Source organism: Pteronotus mesoamericanus, unplaced genomic scaffold (genome assembly GCF_021234165.1).
Source record: "Pteronotus mesoamericanus isolate MK-2021 breed Mesoamerican mustached bat unplaced genomic scaffold, CSHL_Meso_final contig_173, whole genome shotgun sequence".
Classification (NCBI taxonomy): domain Eukaryota; kingdom Metazoa; phylum Chordata; class Mammalia; order Chiroptera; family Mormoopidae; genus Pteronotus; species Pteronotus mesoamericanus.
The window spans coordinates 1057078-1079263 of NW_026555072.1; the positions used below are offsets into that span (position 1 = coordinate 1057078).

Sequence of the window (22186 nt, forward strand, 5' to 3'; positions counted from 1 at the left end):
TGATAGTAGGGGATTTTAACACCCTACTATCAAAAATGGACAGATCTTCAAAACAAAACATAAAAAACTATATTGTGTAACTGAATGAAACACTAGGTCAAATGGACTTAACTGACATATATAGAACCTTTCATCCCAAAGAAGCAAAATATACATTCTTTTTAAATGCAAACAGAACATTTTCAAAGATAGACCACATGACAGGACACAACACAAGCCTCAACAAATTCAGGAAAATCGAATTCATAACAAGCATTTTCTCGGACCACAAGGGCTTGAAACTAGAACCCAATCTCAAGGAAAAAACTCAAAAAACATTCAAACTCATGGAGACTGAACAGCAGGCTATTAAACAATGAATGGGTCAATAATGAGTTCAAAGAAGAAATCAGAATGCTTCTGGAAACAAATGAAAATGAACAAACAACAGTTCAAAATCTATGGGACACAGCGAAGGCAGTCCTGAGAGGGAAGTTCATAGCAATGCAGGCCTAACTTAAAAAAAGATAGAAACAATTCACTAAACGACCTAACCCAACAGCTTCAAGAACTGTAGAAACAACAACAAACAAAACCCAGAGCAAGTAAAAGGAAGAAAATAATCAAATACAGAGCAGATTTGAATAACATAGAGACTAAAAGAACAATTCAAAGCATCACCCTATCCAGGAGTTGGTTCTTGGAATAGATGAACAAAAGTGCCAAGCTTTTAAGCAGACTCATCAAGAAAAAAAGGGAGACCCAAATAAATAATATCAGAAAAGAAAGAGGAGAAATAACAACTGGTACCACAGCAATACAAAGGATTGTAAGAAATTACTATGAACAATTATGTGCCAGCAAATTTGAAAACCTCAATGAAATGGACAAATTTCTAGAAAAATATAACTTTCCAACACTGAATGAAGGAGAAACAGAAACCCTGAAGAAACTGGTAACAGCTGGTGAAATTGAATCAGTAATTAAAAAACTCCCTGCACAAAAAAGCCCTGGACCGGGTGGTTTCACAGCAGAATTTTACAAAACATTTAAGGAAAAGCTCATCTCTGTCCTTCTCAGACTATTCTAAAAAATCCAAGAAGAGGGAAGGCTCCCAAACTCTCCTTATAAGGCCTGCATCATCCTAATCCCAAAACCAGATAAAGACACAATCAAGAAAGAAAACTACAGGTCAATATCACCGATGAACATAGATGATAAAATCCTCAATAAAATATAGGAAAACTGCATACAACAATACATTTAAAAGATCATCAACCATGATCAATTGGGATTCATCCCAGGGATGCAAGGATGGTTCAATATTCTCAAATCAATAAATGTAATACATCACATAAACAAATGGAAAGACAAAAAACACATGATCATATCAATAGATGCGGAAAAAGGATTTGATAAGGTACAGCACCCATTTATGATCAAAACACTCAGCAAACTGGGAATAAAGGGGGCAGACCTCAACATAATAAAGCCTATATATGAAAGTGCTACAGCCAACCTCATTCTCAATGGGGAAAAATTAAAGGCTTTCCCACTAAGATCAGGAACAAGGATGTCGGCTTTCACCACTTCTATTCAAGATAGTATTGGAAGTCCTAGCCACAGCAGTCAGACAAGAAAAAGAAATAAAAGGCATACAATTTGGAAAGGAGGAAGTAAAACTATTATTTCCAGATGACATGATAGTGTACATGGAAAACCCCACAGACTCCTCGAAAAAACTACTCAACCTAATAAGTGAATTTGACAAAAACACCACGATAAAAAGTCAATATTTAGAAATTGAATGCATTTTTGTGTACCAAAAATGAAATATCAGAAACAGAAATCAGGGGGAAAAAATCCCATTTGCTATAGCAACAAGAAAAATAAAGGACCTAGAAATAAATTTAACCAAGGAGGTAAAAGACTTGTACATAGAAAACTATACAACACTAAAGAAAGAAATTAAGGAAGACACAAATAAATGGAGACATATACCATGTTCATGGATTGGAAGAACTAACATCATCAAAATGTTCATATTACCCAAAGTAATTTATAGATTCTACGCAATCCCTAGAAAACACCAATGACGTATTTCACAGACATAGAAAAAACATTTCAAAAATTTATATTGAACTATAAGTGACCGCAAATAGCTGCTGCAATTTTGAGAAAGAGAAACAAAGCAGCAGGGATCACAATACCTTACATCAAACTATACTACAAGGCCATTGCAATCAAAACAGTCTGGTACTGGCATAAGAACAGACACATAGATCAATGGAGCAGAACAGAGAGCCCAGAAATCAACCCATGTCTCTATGTTCAATCAATATTCAACAAAGGGTGCAGAAGCATAAAATGGAGCAAAAATAGCCTCTTCAACAAATGGTGTTGGAAGAGCTGGACAGCTACATGCAAAAAAGTAAAATTCAACCACCAACTTACACCATACAAAAAAATAAATTCAAGATGGATAAAAGATTAAATGTAAGTCGTGACATCATAAAAGTCCTAGAGGAGAACATAGGCAGGAAACTCTCAGCTATCCCATGCAGCAATATTTTCATGGATATGTCCCCTATAACTAGGGACATAAAGTAAAGAATAAACAAATGGGACTTCATCAAAATAAGAAGCTTCTGCACAGCTAAAGAAAACATCAGCAAAATGAAAAGGGAGTCAACCATATGGGAAAAGATATTTGCCAATGATACATTAGACAGGGGTTTGGTCTCCAAAATATATAAAGAACTCACATGACCACACTCTAAGAAGACAAACAACAATCCAATTAAAAAATGAGCAAAGGACCTGAACAGAGACTTCTCCAAGGAGGATATACAAAGGGTCCAGAGACACATGAAAGGATGCTCATCATCACTTGCCATCATAGAAACGCAAATTAAAACCACAGTGAGATTCTACTTCACACCGGTCAGAATGACCATCAACAAATCAACAAACAACAGGTGTGGTGAGGTTGTGGAGAAAAGGCAACCCTAGTACACTGTTGGTGGGAATCCAGACTGGTGTAGCCATTGTGGAAAACAGTTTGGAATTTCCCCAAACAGCTAATAATGGAACTGCCTTTTGACCCAGTGATTCCACTGCTGGGAGTATACCCTAAGAATCCCAAAACACCAATTCAAATGAACCTATGCACGCCAATGTTTATAGCAGCACAATTGACAATAACTAAGTGATGAAAGCAACCCAAGTGCCAATGAGTATGTGAGTGGATAAAAAAAATATAATACATTTACACGATGAAATACTATGCAGCAGAAATAAAGAAGGAACTCCTACCCTTCATGATAGCATGGATGGAACTGGAGAGCATTATGCTTAGTGAAATAAGCCAGGTGGTAAAAATCAAATACCATATGATATTAACTATAAGTGGATACTAATCAGCAAAGTAAGCAGGAAAGGAAAATATGAATAGCAACACTGAAAGAAGGTAGAAACTGACAGGGATGGGAGGGAGGGGTAGCGGGGAAGGGAAGGGGAAGGGGAAGAGTCAGATCAAGGAAAATCTGTGAAGGACACATGGACGAAGCCAAGGCGCAGAAGGACGGACGAGGAAAGGTGGAGGTTGGTGGGGCAGGGGAAACTGTTGGCATGTCAATGGAGACGAGCATATTTGAAAAATTAAATAAAAGAAAGTAGAGTGCAGGCGCGCACACTTGCGCCGAGTGACCGGTGAAGGTTGGCGAGCGTGTGTGTGACCCGCACGGGCTGGCGAACACTTGCACCGGCCGGCAAGGCCTCCCACAGATTGGAACCAATACGGCCTGCAAGGGAGTGCACAGAGCGGCAAGGGCAGGCGTAAATTAACCCGCCCGCCCGCGATTGTGGAGTGGCCCACAAAATTAGTAGAGCGGCCCACAAAATTAGTAGAGCTGCCCAGAGTCCCTGGAGGAGAGACCGGAGACAGGATTAACTGGAGAGTCCTGGAGCTGACTTCCTCCCATTTACGTAGTCCCCATTTGGTGAGGGCAAGCAACGCACCCAAAGAGCCAAAAGCGGGGAAAATAGACAATAGAAGACCCTAACTGACCAGTGCCGGGGAGCTGGCCGGCCAGGGGGGCCAGAGTATGCCAGGTTGCAAATAAGCCCCCTGTTCTGGGGCAAGCACATGCGGGCCCAGGCAGGCGGGGGATCCTGCCGAGCTGGGAGTGCGCTCAAGGAGCCCGCGTGAGAGTGCAGAGAGATCCAAAAAATAACCCAGCCCTCACCGAAGGGGTCACAGAGCTGCTCCAAGCAGGAGTCAGACACAGACAGTAGACTCCTGGAAAGCTCAAACAAACAACCCAAGGTCATATAGGGTCAACAACTGACATGATCAGAGGCAGGCCCAGAAAGAAAAGTAAAGGACAAAAATACTTAACAGACTCTCACAAAAATGGGAAGAAAAAGAAGTTCCCCCCAAATGAGTGGAAAAGGGGACTCCCCACAGAGAGAGCTAAATGAAATAGAGACAAGGGAACGATCAGATACTGAATTCAAAACAATGGTTCTAAGGAAGGTCAATGAGCTCAGCCACCTCAAAAGTAACTATGAGAAACTGCAGAGAAACTACCAGAATCTTTCAGCAAACTATATCAACCTGGAATAGGACATAGAAACTATCAACAAGACACAAGAGGATATGAATAATACCATTTCTGAATTGAAGAACACAGTAGAAGGAATCCAAAGCAGGCTGGATGAAGCCGAGGATCGAAACAGTGAGGTGGAGGATAAGGTAGAAAGAAGCTCCCAGAAAGAACAAGAAATGGAAAAAAGACTCAAAAAGAATGAAGAGGCATTTAGGGAAATGCAGGACAACCTGAAATGCAAAAATATCCATATAATAGGGATACCAGAATGAGAAGAAGAGGAGCAAGGGATAGAGAACCTCCTTTAAAAAGTAATGATGGAAAATTTCCCTAATTTGAGGAGAGAAAGGCTCTCATGGATCCAGGAGGCACAGAGGACCCCACTCCAGAGGGACACAAAGAGGTCCGCTCCAAGACACATCATCATTAAAATGGCAAATGTCAAAGACAAAGAGAGAATCCTCAAGGCAGCAAGGGAGAAGGAGAAAGTAACATACAAGGGGGCCCCGATACGCCTAGGAAATGACTTCTCAACAGAAACACTACAAGCCAGAATGGAATGGCAACAAATATTCCAAGCCATGAAAAGCAAGGGCCCACCACCAAGGCTGCTCTACCCAGCGAGGCTCTCAATTAAAATAGAAGGGAAAATAAGGAGTTTCCCAGACAAAAGAAGGCTAAAAGAATACATCTCTACTAAACCAGCACTCCAAGATATGCTAAGGGGACAGGTTTAAGCAGATGAAGGAAAAGAATGAGACAGAGAGGAACACAGGTACAAAGAGAAAAGATGAGTAAGTTTCTATCAGTAATATCTCTCAATGTGAATGGACTAAATGCCCCAATCAAAAGACACAGGGTACCTGAATGAACAAGAAAACATGACCCACACATATGCTGCCTACAAGAGACCCACCTCAGAGCAAGAGACCTACACAGATTGAAAGTAAAAGGATGGAAGAAAATATTCCAAGCAAATGGGCATGAGAAAAAGGCCGGGGTTGCCGTGCTTGTATCAGACAAAGTAGATTTCAAAACAAAGGCCATAAAGAGAGACCAAGAGGGGCATTTTATAATACTTAAAGGAAGAATCTATCAAGAAGACATCAACATTGTAAACTTACATGCTCCCAATGTAGGAGCCTCCAAGTTTATAAGGAAATTGTTGGATGACTTCAAAAAAGATATAGACAGCAAAACACTGATAGTAGGGGATTTCAACACCCAACTGTCAAAAATGGACAGATCTTCCAAACAAAACATTAATAAACATATTGTAGCGCTGAATGACACACTGAATCAAAGAGACTTAACTGACATATATAAAACCTTACATCCCAAAGAAGAAAAATACACATACTTTTCAAATGCTCATGGCAGTTTTTCAAAGATAGACCACATGATAGGACACAAAGCAAACCTCAGCAAATTCAGGAAAATTGAAATAATACCAAACTTTCTCTTGGACCAAAAGGGCTTGAAACTGGAAATCAACCGCAAAGAGAAACTTCAAATACTTGCAAACTCATGGAGACTGAACAGTAGACTACTAAACAATGAATGGGTCTATAATGAGATAAGAGAAGAAATCAAAAAATTTCTGGAAACAAATGAAAATGAACATACAACAGTCAAAAACCTATGTGACACAGCAAAGGTGGTCCTGAGAGGGAAGTTCATAGCAATACAGCCTTACCTAAAAAAGATAGAAACATTCAAATAAAAGACCTAACACTACAACTCCAAGAACTGGAGAAACAACAACAAATAAACCAGAGCAAGTAGAAGGAAGGAAATAGTCAAGATTAGAGCAGAACTGAATGACATAGAGATGAAAAGAACAATTCAGAGGATCAACCAATCCAGAAGCTGGTTCTTTGAAAAGATAAATAAAATTGACAAGCCTTTATGCAGACTCATCAAGAAAAAAAGGGAGAGGACCCAAATTAATAATATCAGAAATGAAAGAGGAGAAATAACAACCGATACCACAGAAATACAAATGATCATCAGAAAATACTATGAAAAATTATATGACAAGAAATTTGAAAATCTTGATGAAATGGACACATTTCTAGAAAAGTATAATCTTCCAACACTGAAGGAGGAAGAAACAGAAAGCTTGACCAGACCGATAACAGCTGGGGAAATTGAAGCAGTCATCAAGAAACTCCCTGCACACAAAAGCCCAGGTCCGGACGGTTTCACAGGAGAATTTTACAAACCATTTAAGGAAGAGCTAACCCCTGTCCTTCTTAGATTATTCCAAAAAATACAAGAGGAGGGAAGACTCCCAGACTTTCTATGAGGCCAGCATCACCCTGATCCCAAAACCAGATAAAGACCCTACAAAGAAAGAAAACTACAGGCCAATTTCGCTGATGAACATAGATGCTAAAATCCTCAGCAAAATATTGGCAAACCGCATCCACCAATATATTCAAAACATCTTCCACCACGATCAAGTAGGATTCATCCCAGGCATGCAGGGATGGTTCAATATACGCAAATCAGTAAACGTGATACATCACGTAAATAAAAGACAAAAACCACATGATCATCTCAATAGATGCAGAAAAAGCACTTGATAAGGTACAGCACCCATTTATGATCAAAATACTCAGCAAAATGGGAATAAATGGGGTACTCCTCAACTTAATAAAGGCCATATATGAAAAACCTACAGCCAATATCATACTCAAGGGGCAAAAACTGAAAGCTTCTCCACTAAGATTGGGAACACGACAAGGATGTCCGCTCTCACCACTCCTTTTCAACATCGTATTGGAAGTCCTAGCCACAGCAGTCAGACAAGAGAAAGAGATAAGAGGCATCCAAATAGGAAAGGAGGAAGTAAAGCTATCATTGTTTGCAGATGACATGAGAGTGTACATAGAGCACCCTGTAGACTCTACCAAAAAACTCCTCAACCTAATAAGTGAATTTGGCAAAACAGCAGGATACAAAGTCAACATTCAGAAATCAAAGGCGTTTTTGTACACCAGTAATGCAATAGAAGAAGAAGAAATCAGAAAAAAAATACCATTCCATATAGCAAGAAGAAAAATAAAGTACCTAGGAATAAATTTAACCAAAGACATAAAAGACCTGTATGCAGAAAACTATACAACATAGAAAAAAGAAATCAAGGAAGACACAAATAAATGGAAGCATATACCGTGCTCATGGATTGGAAGAATTAATATCATCAAAATGTCCATATTACCCAAAGCAATTTATAGATTCAACGCAATCCCTATTAAGATACCAAGGACGTATTTCACAGAAATAGTACAGACATTTCAAAAATTTATATGGAACCATAAACGACCCCAAATAGCCGCAGCAATTTTGAGAAAGAAACACAAAGTAGGAAGGATCACAATACCGGACATCAAACTCTACTACAAAGCCACTATACTCAAAAGAATCTGGTACTGGCACAAGAACAGACCCGCAGACCAGTGGAACAGAATAGAAAGCCCAGAAATAAGCCCAGGTCTATATGGGCATCTAATATTTGACAAAGGGGGCAGAAGCATAAAATGGAGTAATAATAGCCTCTTCAACCAATGGTGTTGGGAGAGCTGGACGGCTACATGCAAAAAATTGAAATTGGATCATCAGCTGACACCATACACAAAAATAAACTCAAGATGGATAAAAGACTGAAATATAAGTCGCAACACCATCAAAGTCCTAGAGGAGATCATTGGCAGGAAACTCTCAGATATCGCACGCAGCAATTTTTTCACCGATATGTCTCCTAAAGCAAGGGATATAAAGGAAAGAACAAACTAGTGGGACCTCATCAAAATAAGAAGCTTCTGCATGGCTAAAGAAAACATCAGCAAAATGAAAACAGAGCCAACCCTATGGGAAAATATATTCGCTAATAATACATCAGATAGAGGTTTGATCTCCAAGATATAGGAAGAACTCACTCGACTCCACTCCAAGAAAACAAACGATCCAATCAAAAAATGGGCAAAGGACCTGGGCACACGCTTTTCCAAGGAGGAGATACAGAGGGCCCAGAGGCATTTGAAAGGATGCTCAGCATCACTAGCCATCAGAGAAATGCAGATCAAAACCACCATGAGGTACCACCTCACACCGGTCAGAATGGCCATCTTAAACAGATCAACAAACAACAGGTGCTGGCAAGGCTGTGGAGAAAAGGGAACACTAGTACACTGTTGTTGGGAATGCAGACTGGTGCAGCCACTGTGGAAAGCAGTGTGGAATTTCCTCAAAAAGCTGAAAATGGAACTGCCTTTTGATCCAGTGATTCCCCTGCTGGGACTATACCCTAAGAACACCAAAACGCCAATACAAAAGAACCTATGCACCCCAATGTTCATAGCAGCACAATTTACAATAGCCCAGTGTTGGAAGCCACCTAAATGCCCATCAGTAGATGATTGGATCAAAAAGTCATGGTACATACACACAATGGAATACTACGCAGCAGAAAGAAAAAAAACTACTAAACTTCGCAACAGCATGGATCGAACTGGAGAGCATTATGCTAAGCGAAATAAGCCAGGGGGCGAAAGACAAATAGCATATGATCTCACCTATAAGCAGAACCTAACCAACAATACAAAGATGCAAGGAAAATAAGCCCAGCAACACTGAAAGGAAAAGAAATCAACAGAGACAAGAGGGGGAGGGGTGGGGAAAAGGAAGGGAAGGGGCAAGTCAAGGAACATATAGCTAGGACTCATGGACAAAACCAAAGGGGAAGAGCTGAGGTAGGGAAGGGGGAAGGGGGCAAGGGAAAGTGGTGGGAGGGAGGCAGAGACAAATGTATTTCAAAAAATAAATTAAAATAAAATTTAAAAAAAAGTAAAAAAAGAAAATTAAAAAAAATTAAAAATGTACAACCAAGATGGCGGAGGAGTCAGTGGAAGTCACACTTACCTCTTCCCAAGACAAACCTGGAATTACAACTAAATTGTGGAGAAATCACCTGAAACAAACAACAGAACAATAGCAAGACAGAAGTCATGTGACCTCAGAGAGAGAGAAGCATCAGCTTTAGCACAACCTAACTTGTAAGGTGTGGTGTAGAGATTCGAGATATTGGGTGGGGAGCCCAAGGGCAGCAGCACCAGAAGGATATTAAAAACGGCCAGTTGGATCCCCCTGAGAAGAGTAAGGTCTAAACCATAAGCAGGGATCTCCAGCCTACAGCACCAGAGCCCAAAATGTACACAGATAACAGCCAGCTGCTCTCTGCCAGAGACAGGCAGCTGGAGACAAAAAGAGACATTTAAAGGTCCAATGCATACATTTTTAATTGCAGCCACTTACCCTGGTCTCTATCAAAGGCGGGGGCACAGTGCGCTAGAGTCGCCTGAGGAAACACTGGAGAAGGAGGCTTCGGAGAGAGAACTGAGAGTGACTTGCGGGATCTTGGTGCTGACTAATCCCCCATATGGCAGCTGCCATCTTCCTCAAGCAGACCACTCCCCTGAGGGGCAACAGTGTGAGAGCTCACAATAGCCTGACCCCAGGAGGGACTCTGCTGTGGCCTGGTAGTGCTAAAGCCTAATTGCTGAGTAGAAAATGGCAGCCACAGATAGTAGATCCCTGGCTGAAGTGGGCAGAGAGTGGTCGAGAGGCACTTGAGGGGAGACTGGGGAAGGAGGCTTTGGGGAGAGAGCAGAGATAGTAGCTGGGTTAGATAGAATCCTGGTGCTGACTGCTCCCCCATAAGGCAGCGGCCATCTAGCTCAGGCAGAACACTCCCCTGAGCAACAACCATCTGAGAGGACCCAGTAACCCCACTGCCAGAAGGGACTCTGCCCACCCTGTGGTGTCAAAGCCAGCATGCTGAGTGCAGAGTGACTAGGTTAACAGCTGAAGGAGACAGCCACAGACAGTAGATTGCTGGAAGTCTCCAACATACTGCCGAAGGTCAGACAGAAGCAACATCTGACATCATCAGAGACAGATCCAGAAAGAAAAAAACATCAGTCTCCTACCGTAGAATTTCACACCACAAAGTAAGGAAATCAAGACAGATCAATTTAAGAAGCAGAAGCAAAAAAGAAGTCTCACAAATAATGGGAAGACAAAGAAACATCCCCTAGTCGAAGGGAAAGGAGGAATCCCCAGAAAGAGAAATAAATGAAATAGAGGCAAGTCAACGATCAAATATTGAGTTCAAAATAATGGATCTAAGGAAGCTTAATGAGCTCAGCGAGTTCAGAGACAATTACCAAAAACTACAGGGAAACTACGAAGAACTTACTGCAAACTGTATCAGCATGAAAAAGGACATAGAAACTATCAATAAGACACAAGAGGAAATGAAGAATACAATTCCTGAATTGAAGAACACGGTAGAAGGAATCAAAAGCAGGCTCAATGAGACAGAGGATTGAATCAACAAGCTGGAGGATGGATAAGGGAGAAAAAAGCTCCCAGAAAGAGCAAAAAAATGAAAAATGACTCAAAAAGAACAAAGAGTCGTTGAGGGAAATGCAGGACAATCGGAAACATAATAATATCCGTATAATAGGGATACCAGAAGGAGAAGAAGAGGAGCAAGGGATAAGAACATATTTGAAAAATTAATGATGGAAAACTTCCCTAATTGGAGGAGAGAAAAATCACACAAGTCCAGGAAGCACAGAGGATCCCATTCAAGAGGAACCCAATGAGTCCCACTCCAAGACACATCATCATTAAAATGGCAAATATCAAAGTCAGAAAGAGAATCCTAAAGGCAGCAAGGGAGAAACAGGTAATAACATATAAGGGAGTCCCTGTGTGGCTAGCAGCTGACTTCTCAACAGAAACACTACAAGCCAGAAGGAAATGGCAAGAAATGTTCCAAGTTATGAAAAGCAAAGGCCTGCAACCAAGACTGCTCTACCCAGCAAGGCTCTCAATTAAAATGGAAGGCGAAATAAAGAGTTTCTCAGACAAAAGAAGGCTAAAAGAATGCACCTCCACCAAACCAGTATTGCAACATATGCTAAAGGGACTGCTTTAATAATAAGATGAAGAAAAAGAGTCTATGAATACCCAGTTCCTTTCACAGTCACCAATACTTGATATTACCAATATTTTGAATACTTATTAATCCGATTGTGACAATGATGTGTTATTTTAATTGTTACTTTATTATTTGTTGAAACTAAACCTGTATATTTCTTGCCTATTTCTATTATTTTTAAAAGCTCTAAATGACATTTTGGTAATTTATCCATTTCAATTAAATGTTTGTAAAAATTTTTCCCTAAAATAAACCAAAATTATTAACTCTTTTGTAGATGTGTTGCAAATACTGTCTTTTTCTATTACTTGTCCTTTAAGTTTTTTTATATGTGTATATATGTATAGCCTTAAATGTTTAATATAGTCATATTGTCAATATTTTACTTTATAGCTTCTGGGTTTGAATATGTTACTTCAGGGTAAGAAAAATATTATTTTGTATTTTCTCTTGAAACTCCTTAGATTTTACATATTGATTTTTATTCACCTGAATATTTTTTGTATAATGTGTGACATAGGGTTGTATATTTGTTTTATTTCAAGTAATAGTGGTCCATGTACCTTATTTGTTGAATAAGCCTTATTTTCCCCAATGATTTGAAATATCAATTGAATCATATATTACATCGTTAACAGATATATGTGTTTGTTTCTAGAATGATCATTTTATTTCATTTATTTACTTGATTATTTATGTTCTGGTGTAATGTTTTAATTGCTGAGATTTTATAATGGATTTAACTTTTTAAATATTTTATAATGGATTTTGATATTTAAAAAAATAAATATATCTGCATTTAAAAAACATTAAAAATGGAACTGCCTTATGACCCAGTGATTCCACTTGTGGGAATTTATCCAAAGAAACCTTAAACACTAATTCAAGAGAATATATCCACCCCTATGTTCATTGCAGCACTATTTACAATTGCCAACATTTGGAAGCAGCTCAAGTGTCCATCAGCAGATGAGTGGATAAAACCACTATGGGACATTTACACAATGGAACACTACTAGGCCGTAAAAAATAAAATTTTACCTTTTGCGACAGCATGGAAGGATCTGGAGAACATTATGCTAAGTGAAGTAAGCCAGTCAGAGAAGGATAGCTATGACATGATTTCCACTCATATGTAGGAGCTAATGAACAAATTGAACTAACAAGCAAAACAGAGGCAGACTCATAGATGGAGAGAGCAGGCTGACGGTGCAGGGGGAACTGGGAGTAGAGGGATTGAGCCAAAAAAAGAGAAAGAACTCATGTACATGGACAACACTGGAGGTAGAAGAGGGTATGGGGTATAAATGGTGATTAAAAAAAAACAATGAATAGTATAAAATGAAACATTAATTATTCTATATACCTTATTCTAAAATTGGATTTTTGAAACCTAACAGTGTTTTCTAGCCATCTTTCACTGTCAGTATATTAAGGGTTATCTCAGTCTTAACAGTTGCATAGTATTCTATAATACATACAGAAGATTGTTCATTCAATCAATCTCCTGTTGATGCACATTTTGGTTGTTTCAGTTTTTCACTATGTTGACAAATGCTGCACTGACTATTCTCATACATCTTTGGGCACATACACAATTGTGGAAAGCAATATGGAGTTAACCCAAAAAATTAAAAATGGAACTGCCTTATGACCCAGCAATTCCACTTGTGGGAATTTATCCAAAATCTGTAGAACATCTGTAGGATAAATTTCTAGAAGTGGAACTCCCAAGTCAAAGCATATTTGCATTTACTTTGGTAGAATCCCCAAATTTTCATCCCTAAGAATGTACCATTTATGTTCACATACACACAAAGAAACAAGAGACTATTAAGGTCGTTATTACCTCTCTGCGCTTGGCTTCATTCTTCCTGTATTTGTTGAAGCAGTGGCACAGGATGTTCCCACAGCAGCAAGCCACGTGCACTAGGGGGCCCTCTTTGCCCAGGCTCAAGCCAGAAGACACTGCCAGCACCAGTGTGATGGTTTTGATAATCAGGGTCCACTTACCCAAATAGCCCCTAATAATAAAACCACTCAAGATAGTTTTTATCTGCAGGTCAAACACAAAGAGATTGGATATAGACTAAGCAAGTAAAGCAGGCTATGGAACAATAATCTGGACCTCATTATAGAAACTATACCTTTTGAACAAGTGACATAAGTGCCTGAACTACAGTGACCCCATTTTGCGGGCGGGGGGCGGGGAGCCCAGGAGCCCAAGAAAGTGAGAACTGTTCTTTAAGTTTTCAAATTTATATCTTTTCTTTCTTTCTTTTTTTGGCTATGTGATAGCTGGGCAAGGGAGTATTATAAGTATGAGAGTGCACATATGGAGAAGGAGAGTTGGAAAAGAAAAGAATTTTCCCTTACAGACTCATATAGACTTGATTCTCTGCCAGAAAAATTTGTAACTACGACTTGGTCGGGAAACAGAGAGGGGCAAGATCATCTGGGTAACCTTAAATCTCAGTGGTTTCAGTCATTGTCAAGCAATCTAAAGCAAAAAATAGTTAAAAACAGGGTTTTAATCACCATTTTTTTTCTGGAGCAAATTAGATTGTAGGAAATACAGCAAACTAGTTTTTTATTTTATTTATTTATTTTGAGAGAGAGAGGGAGGAGGGAGAAAGAGAGAGAGACATTGATCACTTGCCTCTTGCACACACCCCAAATGGGGAACTAACCTGCAACCCAGGCATGTGCTCTAATCGGGAACAGAACCCGCAACCTTTCTTTCTGTGGGATGATGCCCAACCAACTGAGCCACACTGGTCAGGGCCAAAAATAGTTTTCTCCCTTCTGTTCTAACAAAGTTGACAATACCACTACATTCTCAGGCCAGAATCTTGGGATCCACCATGAGAGTTTCTTGGGTAGGGAGTGGGGGAGGTCTTTGGGGAGCTGGCTCACCAGGAACCCACAGGAGATAGGAATCAACTCCCATTAATGTCCAGGTGTCCCAGGCTGGGAGGAGACTTAGGGAAGACCCAGAGAAGCCCCAGATTACCTCAGGACCTGATCCTGTTTAACATTCATATTGCGTTAATACATATTAAATGTTTTAACAAAAAAAGATTCATTATTGTTACCATTTATAAGCCATTCTAGAGACTCACCTCAGGGATTCCAGAGCCACAGGCGTAAGGTGCAAATACCTTGACAAGAGACACGGCCAGGAAGGCAAATAGTAGAGCCCAGAGGACATACATAAAATAGTTGACTATGTAGGCAAAGGCTCCCTGGAACAGAGGAAAAAGAAAAGCAGCTTGTTTTAGCTAAAACAGCTTCAGTAAGGCATGCAGCTCTTCTGAATAACAGGTTTTCGGGAGAGCAGATCAGAAAGAAAAAGACCAATATTAAATTGCTCAAGATGTTCCTTCCCTGATTATCAGCAAAACAACTACTAAAACACTGTCAGTGCATTTGCTACTGAGAATTAGAGGCTTTGCTATACCCCAAGGAAAATGACAATAGCTTCTAAGGACAGGCAAGAAGAAGAGCAAACAAACCCCTGAAGCAAGCACATTCATTTTCTTTATGACTAGTTTGGTAGATTTTGTAGTCAACTATACAGTTGACCCTTAAATAATGCTGGATTAGGGATACCAACCCCTGAGCAGTTGAAAATCTCCATAAAACATTTTTATATTCAATATTACTCTGTGCTAGTTTGAGGTGTACAGCACAGTGGTTAGACAATCATATACTTTGCAAAGTGATTCCTCTGATATATCCAGTATCCATCTGACATTATATATAGTTATTACAATATTATTGACTATATTCCCTATGCTGTACTTTATATCCCCATGACTACTTTGTAACTACCAATTTGTTTTTCTTAACCCCTTCCCCCTTTTCACCTATCCCCCCAACACCTCTGACAATCATCAGTGTATTCTCTGTATCTATGAATCTGTTTCTATTTTGTTTATTTTGTTCTTTAGATTCCCTGTATAACTTCTGACTCCCCAAAAGCTTCGTTGGCCCTTTACATCCATGGATTCAACCAATCGCAAGTCAAAAACTATCTTTCATCTGCAGTTAGGAAACTGTAGATGCTAATATGAAAATACTGTGTTTGATATGTGGTAGGTTGAATCAACAGATAGTTCAATCCATAAAGGTGAATACAAAGGGACAGTTATATTTATTTTAAAAACTTGTGTATAAGTGGACCTGCACAGTTCAAACCCATATTGTTCAAGGGTCAACTTTATATGATACTATGTCAATTTTATTAAGATAATTAACAGCTCTTTTATTAGAATGGCTGAATCTTGGCTACACATTTGAAGTGAAGATTGGCTCTGAAGTTCCATTAAATTCACCTTTGGCTACCTACATTGGTGTCAAATTCTCATAGGAGGTTACAGTGTCTAAAATTCCTGGGTGTTTTTCTTAAAATACACAATTATCTTTTGTAGAGAATGACCACAATTTTGAGAAAATTTTGCTACCACAGATTCAGCAACAAGTTTATGCAGTAGAAAGTTCCAGGCTCTGACCATAAAACAAAATCAGTGAAATGTCAGATATCCCAAAGTATAAAATGGCAATAGGTATTTTTAAAATGGAGAAAGTATACTTTTGAAGCTACCCCTTATGATAACAAAGTCTGCTAGAAAAAAATCTAATTTTAACCACTCATAAGGATTCATCAACATTGAAGGGCTTGCAAATAGTTATGTCTTTAAAAAAACTGTTTTGAACATTAGATTATGCTTGTTGATAAAAATATTAGAAGTTGAAACTCATTCAAATTACATGAAACACAAAACTCAATGAACTCTTGACTTTTTAAAACATAAAATACTATTAAAATAATTTGCTGACCTAGACAAGGAGAACCAAAATATCCAGGTTTTTTCTGAGTCATAATTTTGACACAGGTTTTCCATTATCTTACTCCCTGAGAGAAACACACAATTGCTCTCTCTTTTTCTTTGGAATGTGGCTAAGGAAGAAGACTCAAAAAGTTGGAAACTAAGAGGGAAAGGGAGGGAATGGGAAAATAGTTGAAACTGGCTAAAGGCAGGAACCGGGAGGCCAAGTTCTTGGCAGGAGAACTGTTCTTAAAACCAAGAAAACTCTTTCCCCAGGCAAGGATTTTGTTCATAAAAAGGAGATCCAGATAAATGTGTCACTTTACAAATCTCAAGCTCCAGTCTGAAAGTTACTGGAACATTTAAGCACACACAGCTATAAAGGGACACCATGGAGAAGCCTTGTGGTGATACAACAATAGGTCTGTATCTTGATTGTGGTGGTGGTTACACAAATCTATACATGTGATAAAACTGCAGGGAGATACACACACACACATATCTATGCATGTAAAACAGATGAAATGATGTCTGTGGAATGTACCAATATAAATTTCCTTGTATTGCTACTGTACTATAGTATAAGATGTTAGCATTGAGGGAGGCTGAGAGAAGGGTAGGGGAAAGCTCCCTATACACTGTTTTGCAACTTCCTATGAATCTCTAATTACTTCAAAAATAAAAGATTTTTAAAAAGCAAGGAAATCACATATACACAAAGATACACAGACTCACCCTAAGTTCCAGGGCTTCTCAAATTTTTCTACCCAAGTACTCCTAATCTAGGAGAGTAAATAGACACATCAGGGTAGGGGGTGGGGTACCCAGGAGCAGAACTGAAATAAAGATTATGTTTTATCTCAAGAAACATGGGAATCTTGCATTTCCTTTTAATGACTGTTTACATTTAATTTTTGAAAAAAATTTGTCCAAATATTTAGGAAAAAATTGATATTCTGAGAAGGCACATAGCATTTTTTCCTGTGGTTTCACCTACCCTTTGCCACACTGACCCCAGTTTGAGAAGCATAGACTCTCATAACCCTCTCATATATACACTATATATTTACCCCTGTTATTGATCTCTTTTCCCAAACCAAAATATGTACAGTCATAGGTACACTATTATTTCTGACATTATTTTTCTAACCTTTTCCCTTGACTGATTCTGTATGTGTGTATATGTGTGCCATTTCAAAGTGAGTATAAAAATAAATTTTAAAAGCACATACATATATCCTAGTCTTGCCCCCCTCACTTCACCAACAGAGTGGATGAGTAGTGAGCTGAGATGGTACCTGTTTTAGTTAGTAGAAGTCAAAGTGGAATTGGGAATTCAGAGTTGCTTTGTTTTGTTTTACTTAGTGCTTTTTACAAATAGGAATGGTCTAACTTACAACTAAGTGGTAATAGAAAGGTAAGGAACTGCAAAGCAAAATTAATTCTGCATTGAAAAATATAAGCTAGAAGGAGGATAAATGAAAATATTGATTTAATCTCAAAGTGGAACTGGGGCAATTTTATTCCTAGGTTTCTGTTGTTTTGATGTGGAATGTATTATAATTTATAATTTTCTAATGTAATGCTCAGGGAAAAATTACTTTTGGAACATATACTATAAACATATTTTTAACTCACTCCATCCTTAGTTAGAAATTGTAGCTTACCTGTCAGACAGTTCTACTGAGATTATTAGAGGAAGATAGATTCAGTCACAATGTGTACTAAAACTACGAAGAAACCCTAAGCTTGTGTAAAACAAGCAAAAATGTTAAGTCACTGTGTAAGCATCAAATGATCCCATGTGCCAGAAGAGAGGGAAATAAGGCTGCACTTAAACCACAGAAAAAGGCAGCTGGCACTGGTTCCCCTTTTCATGAAAAGGAAAATGGGGGGAGATTCCAAAATTGGCATGAGTACAGTATAAGAAATGAAGGAAATTAAAGAATAAAAGTCAGTACTTCCAAAATCTTCACTAAATGTTACCTCATCCGCACTGATGAGAAGCTGGGACCAGCTATTCCACTTTGGGCATTTGTCTTTGTCTTCAAAGGTAACATACTTGGAGTCCCAGCAACAGTGTTCATGATTAAACCACAATCCCTCTGTGCATATACCTTCTTTTAAGTCTGTCATCCAATGAGCAGAGATGTCTATCAAGCCAGCTAGGGAACCTGATTTGAGGGCAGGAAAGGAAGGGACAAAATTGTTAGAGAAAATGAGGAAAAAGGGATAAAAATAATGGGCAAGCATATACTTTTTCCCATTCAACTTGCAACCTCTTTCTGACTGTCTCTATGCTTGATTTGCACCTACTATCTCTAATAGATTTCACCTATTGTTAAATGCCTGTTCAAGAAGGAAAAAGCAGAATGAAACATTGTCTGCATTAAACACTGTGTCTGTAGAATTTCTATATAGGGGAAACTTAAGGGAAAGCAAAATGGTTGGATGGGAGCAAGGCACAAATGGATTTGACCTTTAGCTGATTTAGCTTCTCTTTTCTTTTTTGGGGAAGAGAGGGTCTTGGCTCTGCTTTATTGACCTCAGGGCGCTCTTTGGATGCAGTTAAAAAAACAAACACAATGGGTACTGGAACTGGATCCAGGATGGTGCACCTGACTCCAGAAGAATTTCCCCAAACAAAGTGAATTTATACAAAATGCCAGAGGAAAAAATGAGGCAATCTGGTAGTTAGTCCAGGGGTAGCCAGTGGGCAGAGGAGCAGTCAGTGAAGGAGTGGGCAGGTCACACCTCTTTCTCATAAGTACAAGTACAAACTGCATTGCCATGGGTGAGTGTCAGGGTGAGTTCTCCATCAACAAGCTCCCATACAAGTGTTGTTCCTTGCCCATCCCATTTCTGCACATGGACAAGTTTGCCTCCATTCAGCATCACAGTCGACTTGACCTTCTGTCATCTGCTGTCGTCTCATCAAACTCCACCCCTAGCTTGAAGCTGACCTCCATATTCTTGAAGGTGCTTTGGATTTTTATGGAGATAGTGTCCCCATTTACTTCAATGATTGTGGTAGGCTTGGTCATATTGGCCACCTGCCTGGTAGCAAAACCCACACCAAGTGACTCCATGTAGTCATCGAAATTCTTGCTGTCCACTAGGTTTCAGGTGCCTGCAAAGGCTTCCACCATGATGAGGCTCAGCTATGCTAAGAAAGGAGAAGCGAAAAGGATGGCAAGGATGGACTCTGGGACCTGCCTAATTTAGCTTTGAAAGATTCTGCTTTGGCTTAGAGTTAATGAATACTGATCCATAAAGACAGTCAAGTTTATTAAAATTATTTTATTCTCCCTATATATGTAAGATTGAGAAAACTGACATTGACCATATGGAATTATATTATATGTTATCTTATTTGAGATGGCCTGGAGAGGGGAACTGATAAAGATTATGGGGTGAAGGACTCAGTCTTCATAGTGATTTTGTTCCATGGACAAAGCAATTTGAGCAATGGCAGGCTAAGGGAACTGAATTTATAAAAGCACACACTGTGATACACACAGAAGAAGGTTATATGAAACTGTAGACACGTTGAAGCCTCCTTAGCCTAGGGCATGAACATTCTGAAGTTTTCTTAGTGAGAGGAGCAAACAATATTATATCCATAACATTCATCAAAGAAAATTATGAGAAAGTGAATAGTGAATGGGGACTCAGGCACTATGGCTAATAGACTGATAGGGTTAAGACAGTTATAGTACTTTTGATTCTGGTCTTCTCATCATTTCTGTCATCCAGATGAAGAAATTCTGGCATACAGAAATTAAATGGTCTAGAATAGTGGTTTAGGGAAACAGGAAAGACATAAAATTCACAGCCCCTGAATCCACAGGCTGTTCCTGCCTTCAGACACACTGCTTCTATTGTAGCTCTCCAATGCTTAAAAACAAAATACCCTGTGTGTATGAGGGAAAGAAAAATATTCAGTGACCACCTAGTGACAAGAAATACATTAAAAAGTTGAGGATATTATATTTGCATTCCAACAGGCTGGAGGCAATTTCACATGTATGTTTTGGTAGGTACTAAAAGTGTTAACATAGATTATGTACATACTTAAATAACCTAGTCAAATCTAACAGTTTGTTACCTACTCTTGACCATTTCGGCTCCCACATTCTCTTTCTTCTAACTCTTATTGCACTTACTGCCTGGGTTCAGAAAAGTAACATTATGTTATAGAGTTTGGCTTGCTCTCTAGTTATTTCATGCATGCATGTGTTATCCTACCTAACACAGGTACCCTCAATGCTATCTTCCCTTCTACTTCTACCCCTTCTTTTCCCAATTGGCTTCTTTCCTGGTTACAAATTTCATCAGGTTTCCCCTCCTCTAAAAAAAATAAAATGTTTTCCCTTGTCCTTGTTACCACCTCAAGTTTTTGTCCCTTCTCTACTTCCAATGAATACCAAATACCTCCAAAACTTCCACACTGCTTGCTTCCCCTTGAACTCTGGCCCCTAACATTTACCTGAGATTGTTCTTCAAGGTCACTGGTATCTTCCTAACTGCTAGACTATATAACTTTTTCTCATTGCTCTTCTTTATCTTCAGCTTCTCTGCAATACTTGGGACTACAGATCACTCAGTCCATTATTAGTCAGCTCTAAACTTGCAGAAGGGATAACATTAACACCCTAGACCATGGGTTGGCAAACTATGGTTGGAGGGTCAATTTCGCCTCTGTGTTTGTAAATAAAGTTTTTCTTGGTCACTAGCCCACTCATCTGTTTACCAATTGTGTATGGCTCTTTTTGTGCTACAAAAACCATTTGGTCCACAAATCCTAAAATATTTACTATCTGGCCCTGCAGAGAAAATATTTGCTGACCCATGCCCTAGATCATTGAAAAGCCAGCAATGGGTAAACCATTCCTCATTGCAACAAGCATCTTATACTCTATGGCTCATGAATTATCTCTAGATAACAAGAGCAGAAGCACCATTAACAACTGGGCACTGTGGTGCTATGTGTGCTCTATCTCATTCAATCTTCACAACAAGTGTGTAATATAGGTACTCATTATCCCCATTTTACAGATCAGTAAACTGAAGCTTCCAAGGGTTGAAAAGCTTGCCAAAAGCCACAAAACTAACAAGCAGCAGGGTTTGGATTAAACTCTAGGCAGCTACAAACTAGAGCCTGTGCTGTTAATTGCCATTTCATCTCATCTACCTCCATTCAGGTTTTCCACCCAACTTTTGTTTTAGCTCAATATTCCAGATATTCCTACACCCATCTTTTAATGCCATAAGGCTACAACTGTTAGCATCTCTGCCAGGTATTCTTGGCTTTCTGCTTCCTCCATGGGAGGGGAAGCCTGCTTGGGAACTTGCTTTAAAGCTGTATTTGCAGAAATCATGATGGCAGAGGAGTGAATGGAAGTCACCCTGACCCCCTTCCAGGACCAATCTGGAATTACAACTAAATTGTGGAGAAATCACCTGGAACAAACAGCTGAACAATATCAAGATAGGATATCTCGCTATTATCTTGGATAGACAGAAAATCAGCTTTAGCACAAGCGAACTGGTAAGGAGTGCGGTAGAGAATCAAGAAGGTGGGAGGGGCACTCAGGAGTGGCAGCACCAGAAGGATATTGAAATGACCAGTTTAATTCCCCTGAAAAGAACAAGGCCAAAACCATAAGCAGGGAACCCAGTCCCTGCCAGTCAGGGAAGCACAGAGGGTCCCATTCAAGGGGAACCCAATGAGGCCCACTCCAAGACACATC

The 22186-nt window shown here is 39.3% G+C and overlaps 1 protein-coding gene and 1 pseudogene across 1 annotated transcript in view; both read right to left on the reverse strand.

Moving 5' to 3' along the window:
• The window catches only part of CLCN5 (chloride voltage-gated channel 5), a 43759-nt gene that overhangs the window by 16628 nt on the left and 4945 nt on the right, over window positions 1-22186 (reverse strand). Inside the window, exons 3-5 of the mRNA XM_054566425.1 lie at window positions 18420-18607; window positions 14724-14846; window positions 13451-13657 (exon numbers count right to left, since the gene is read on the reverse strand). Of these exons, the coding sequence (XP_054422400.1) occupies window positions 13451-13657; window positions 14724-14846; window positions 18420-18607 (518 nt within the window). The remainder of the gene's footprint in view (window positions 1-13450; window positions 13658-14723; window positions 14847-18419; window positions 18608-22186) is intronic.
• On the reverse strand, window positions 19182-19582 carry LOC129065286 (fatty acid-binding protein, heart-like; annotated as a pseudogene).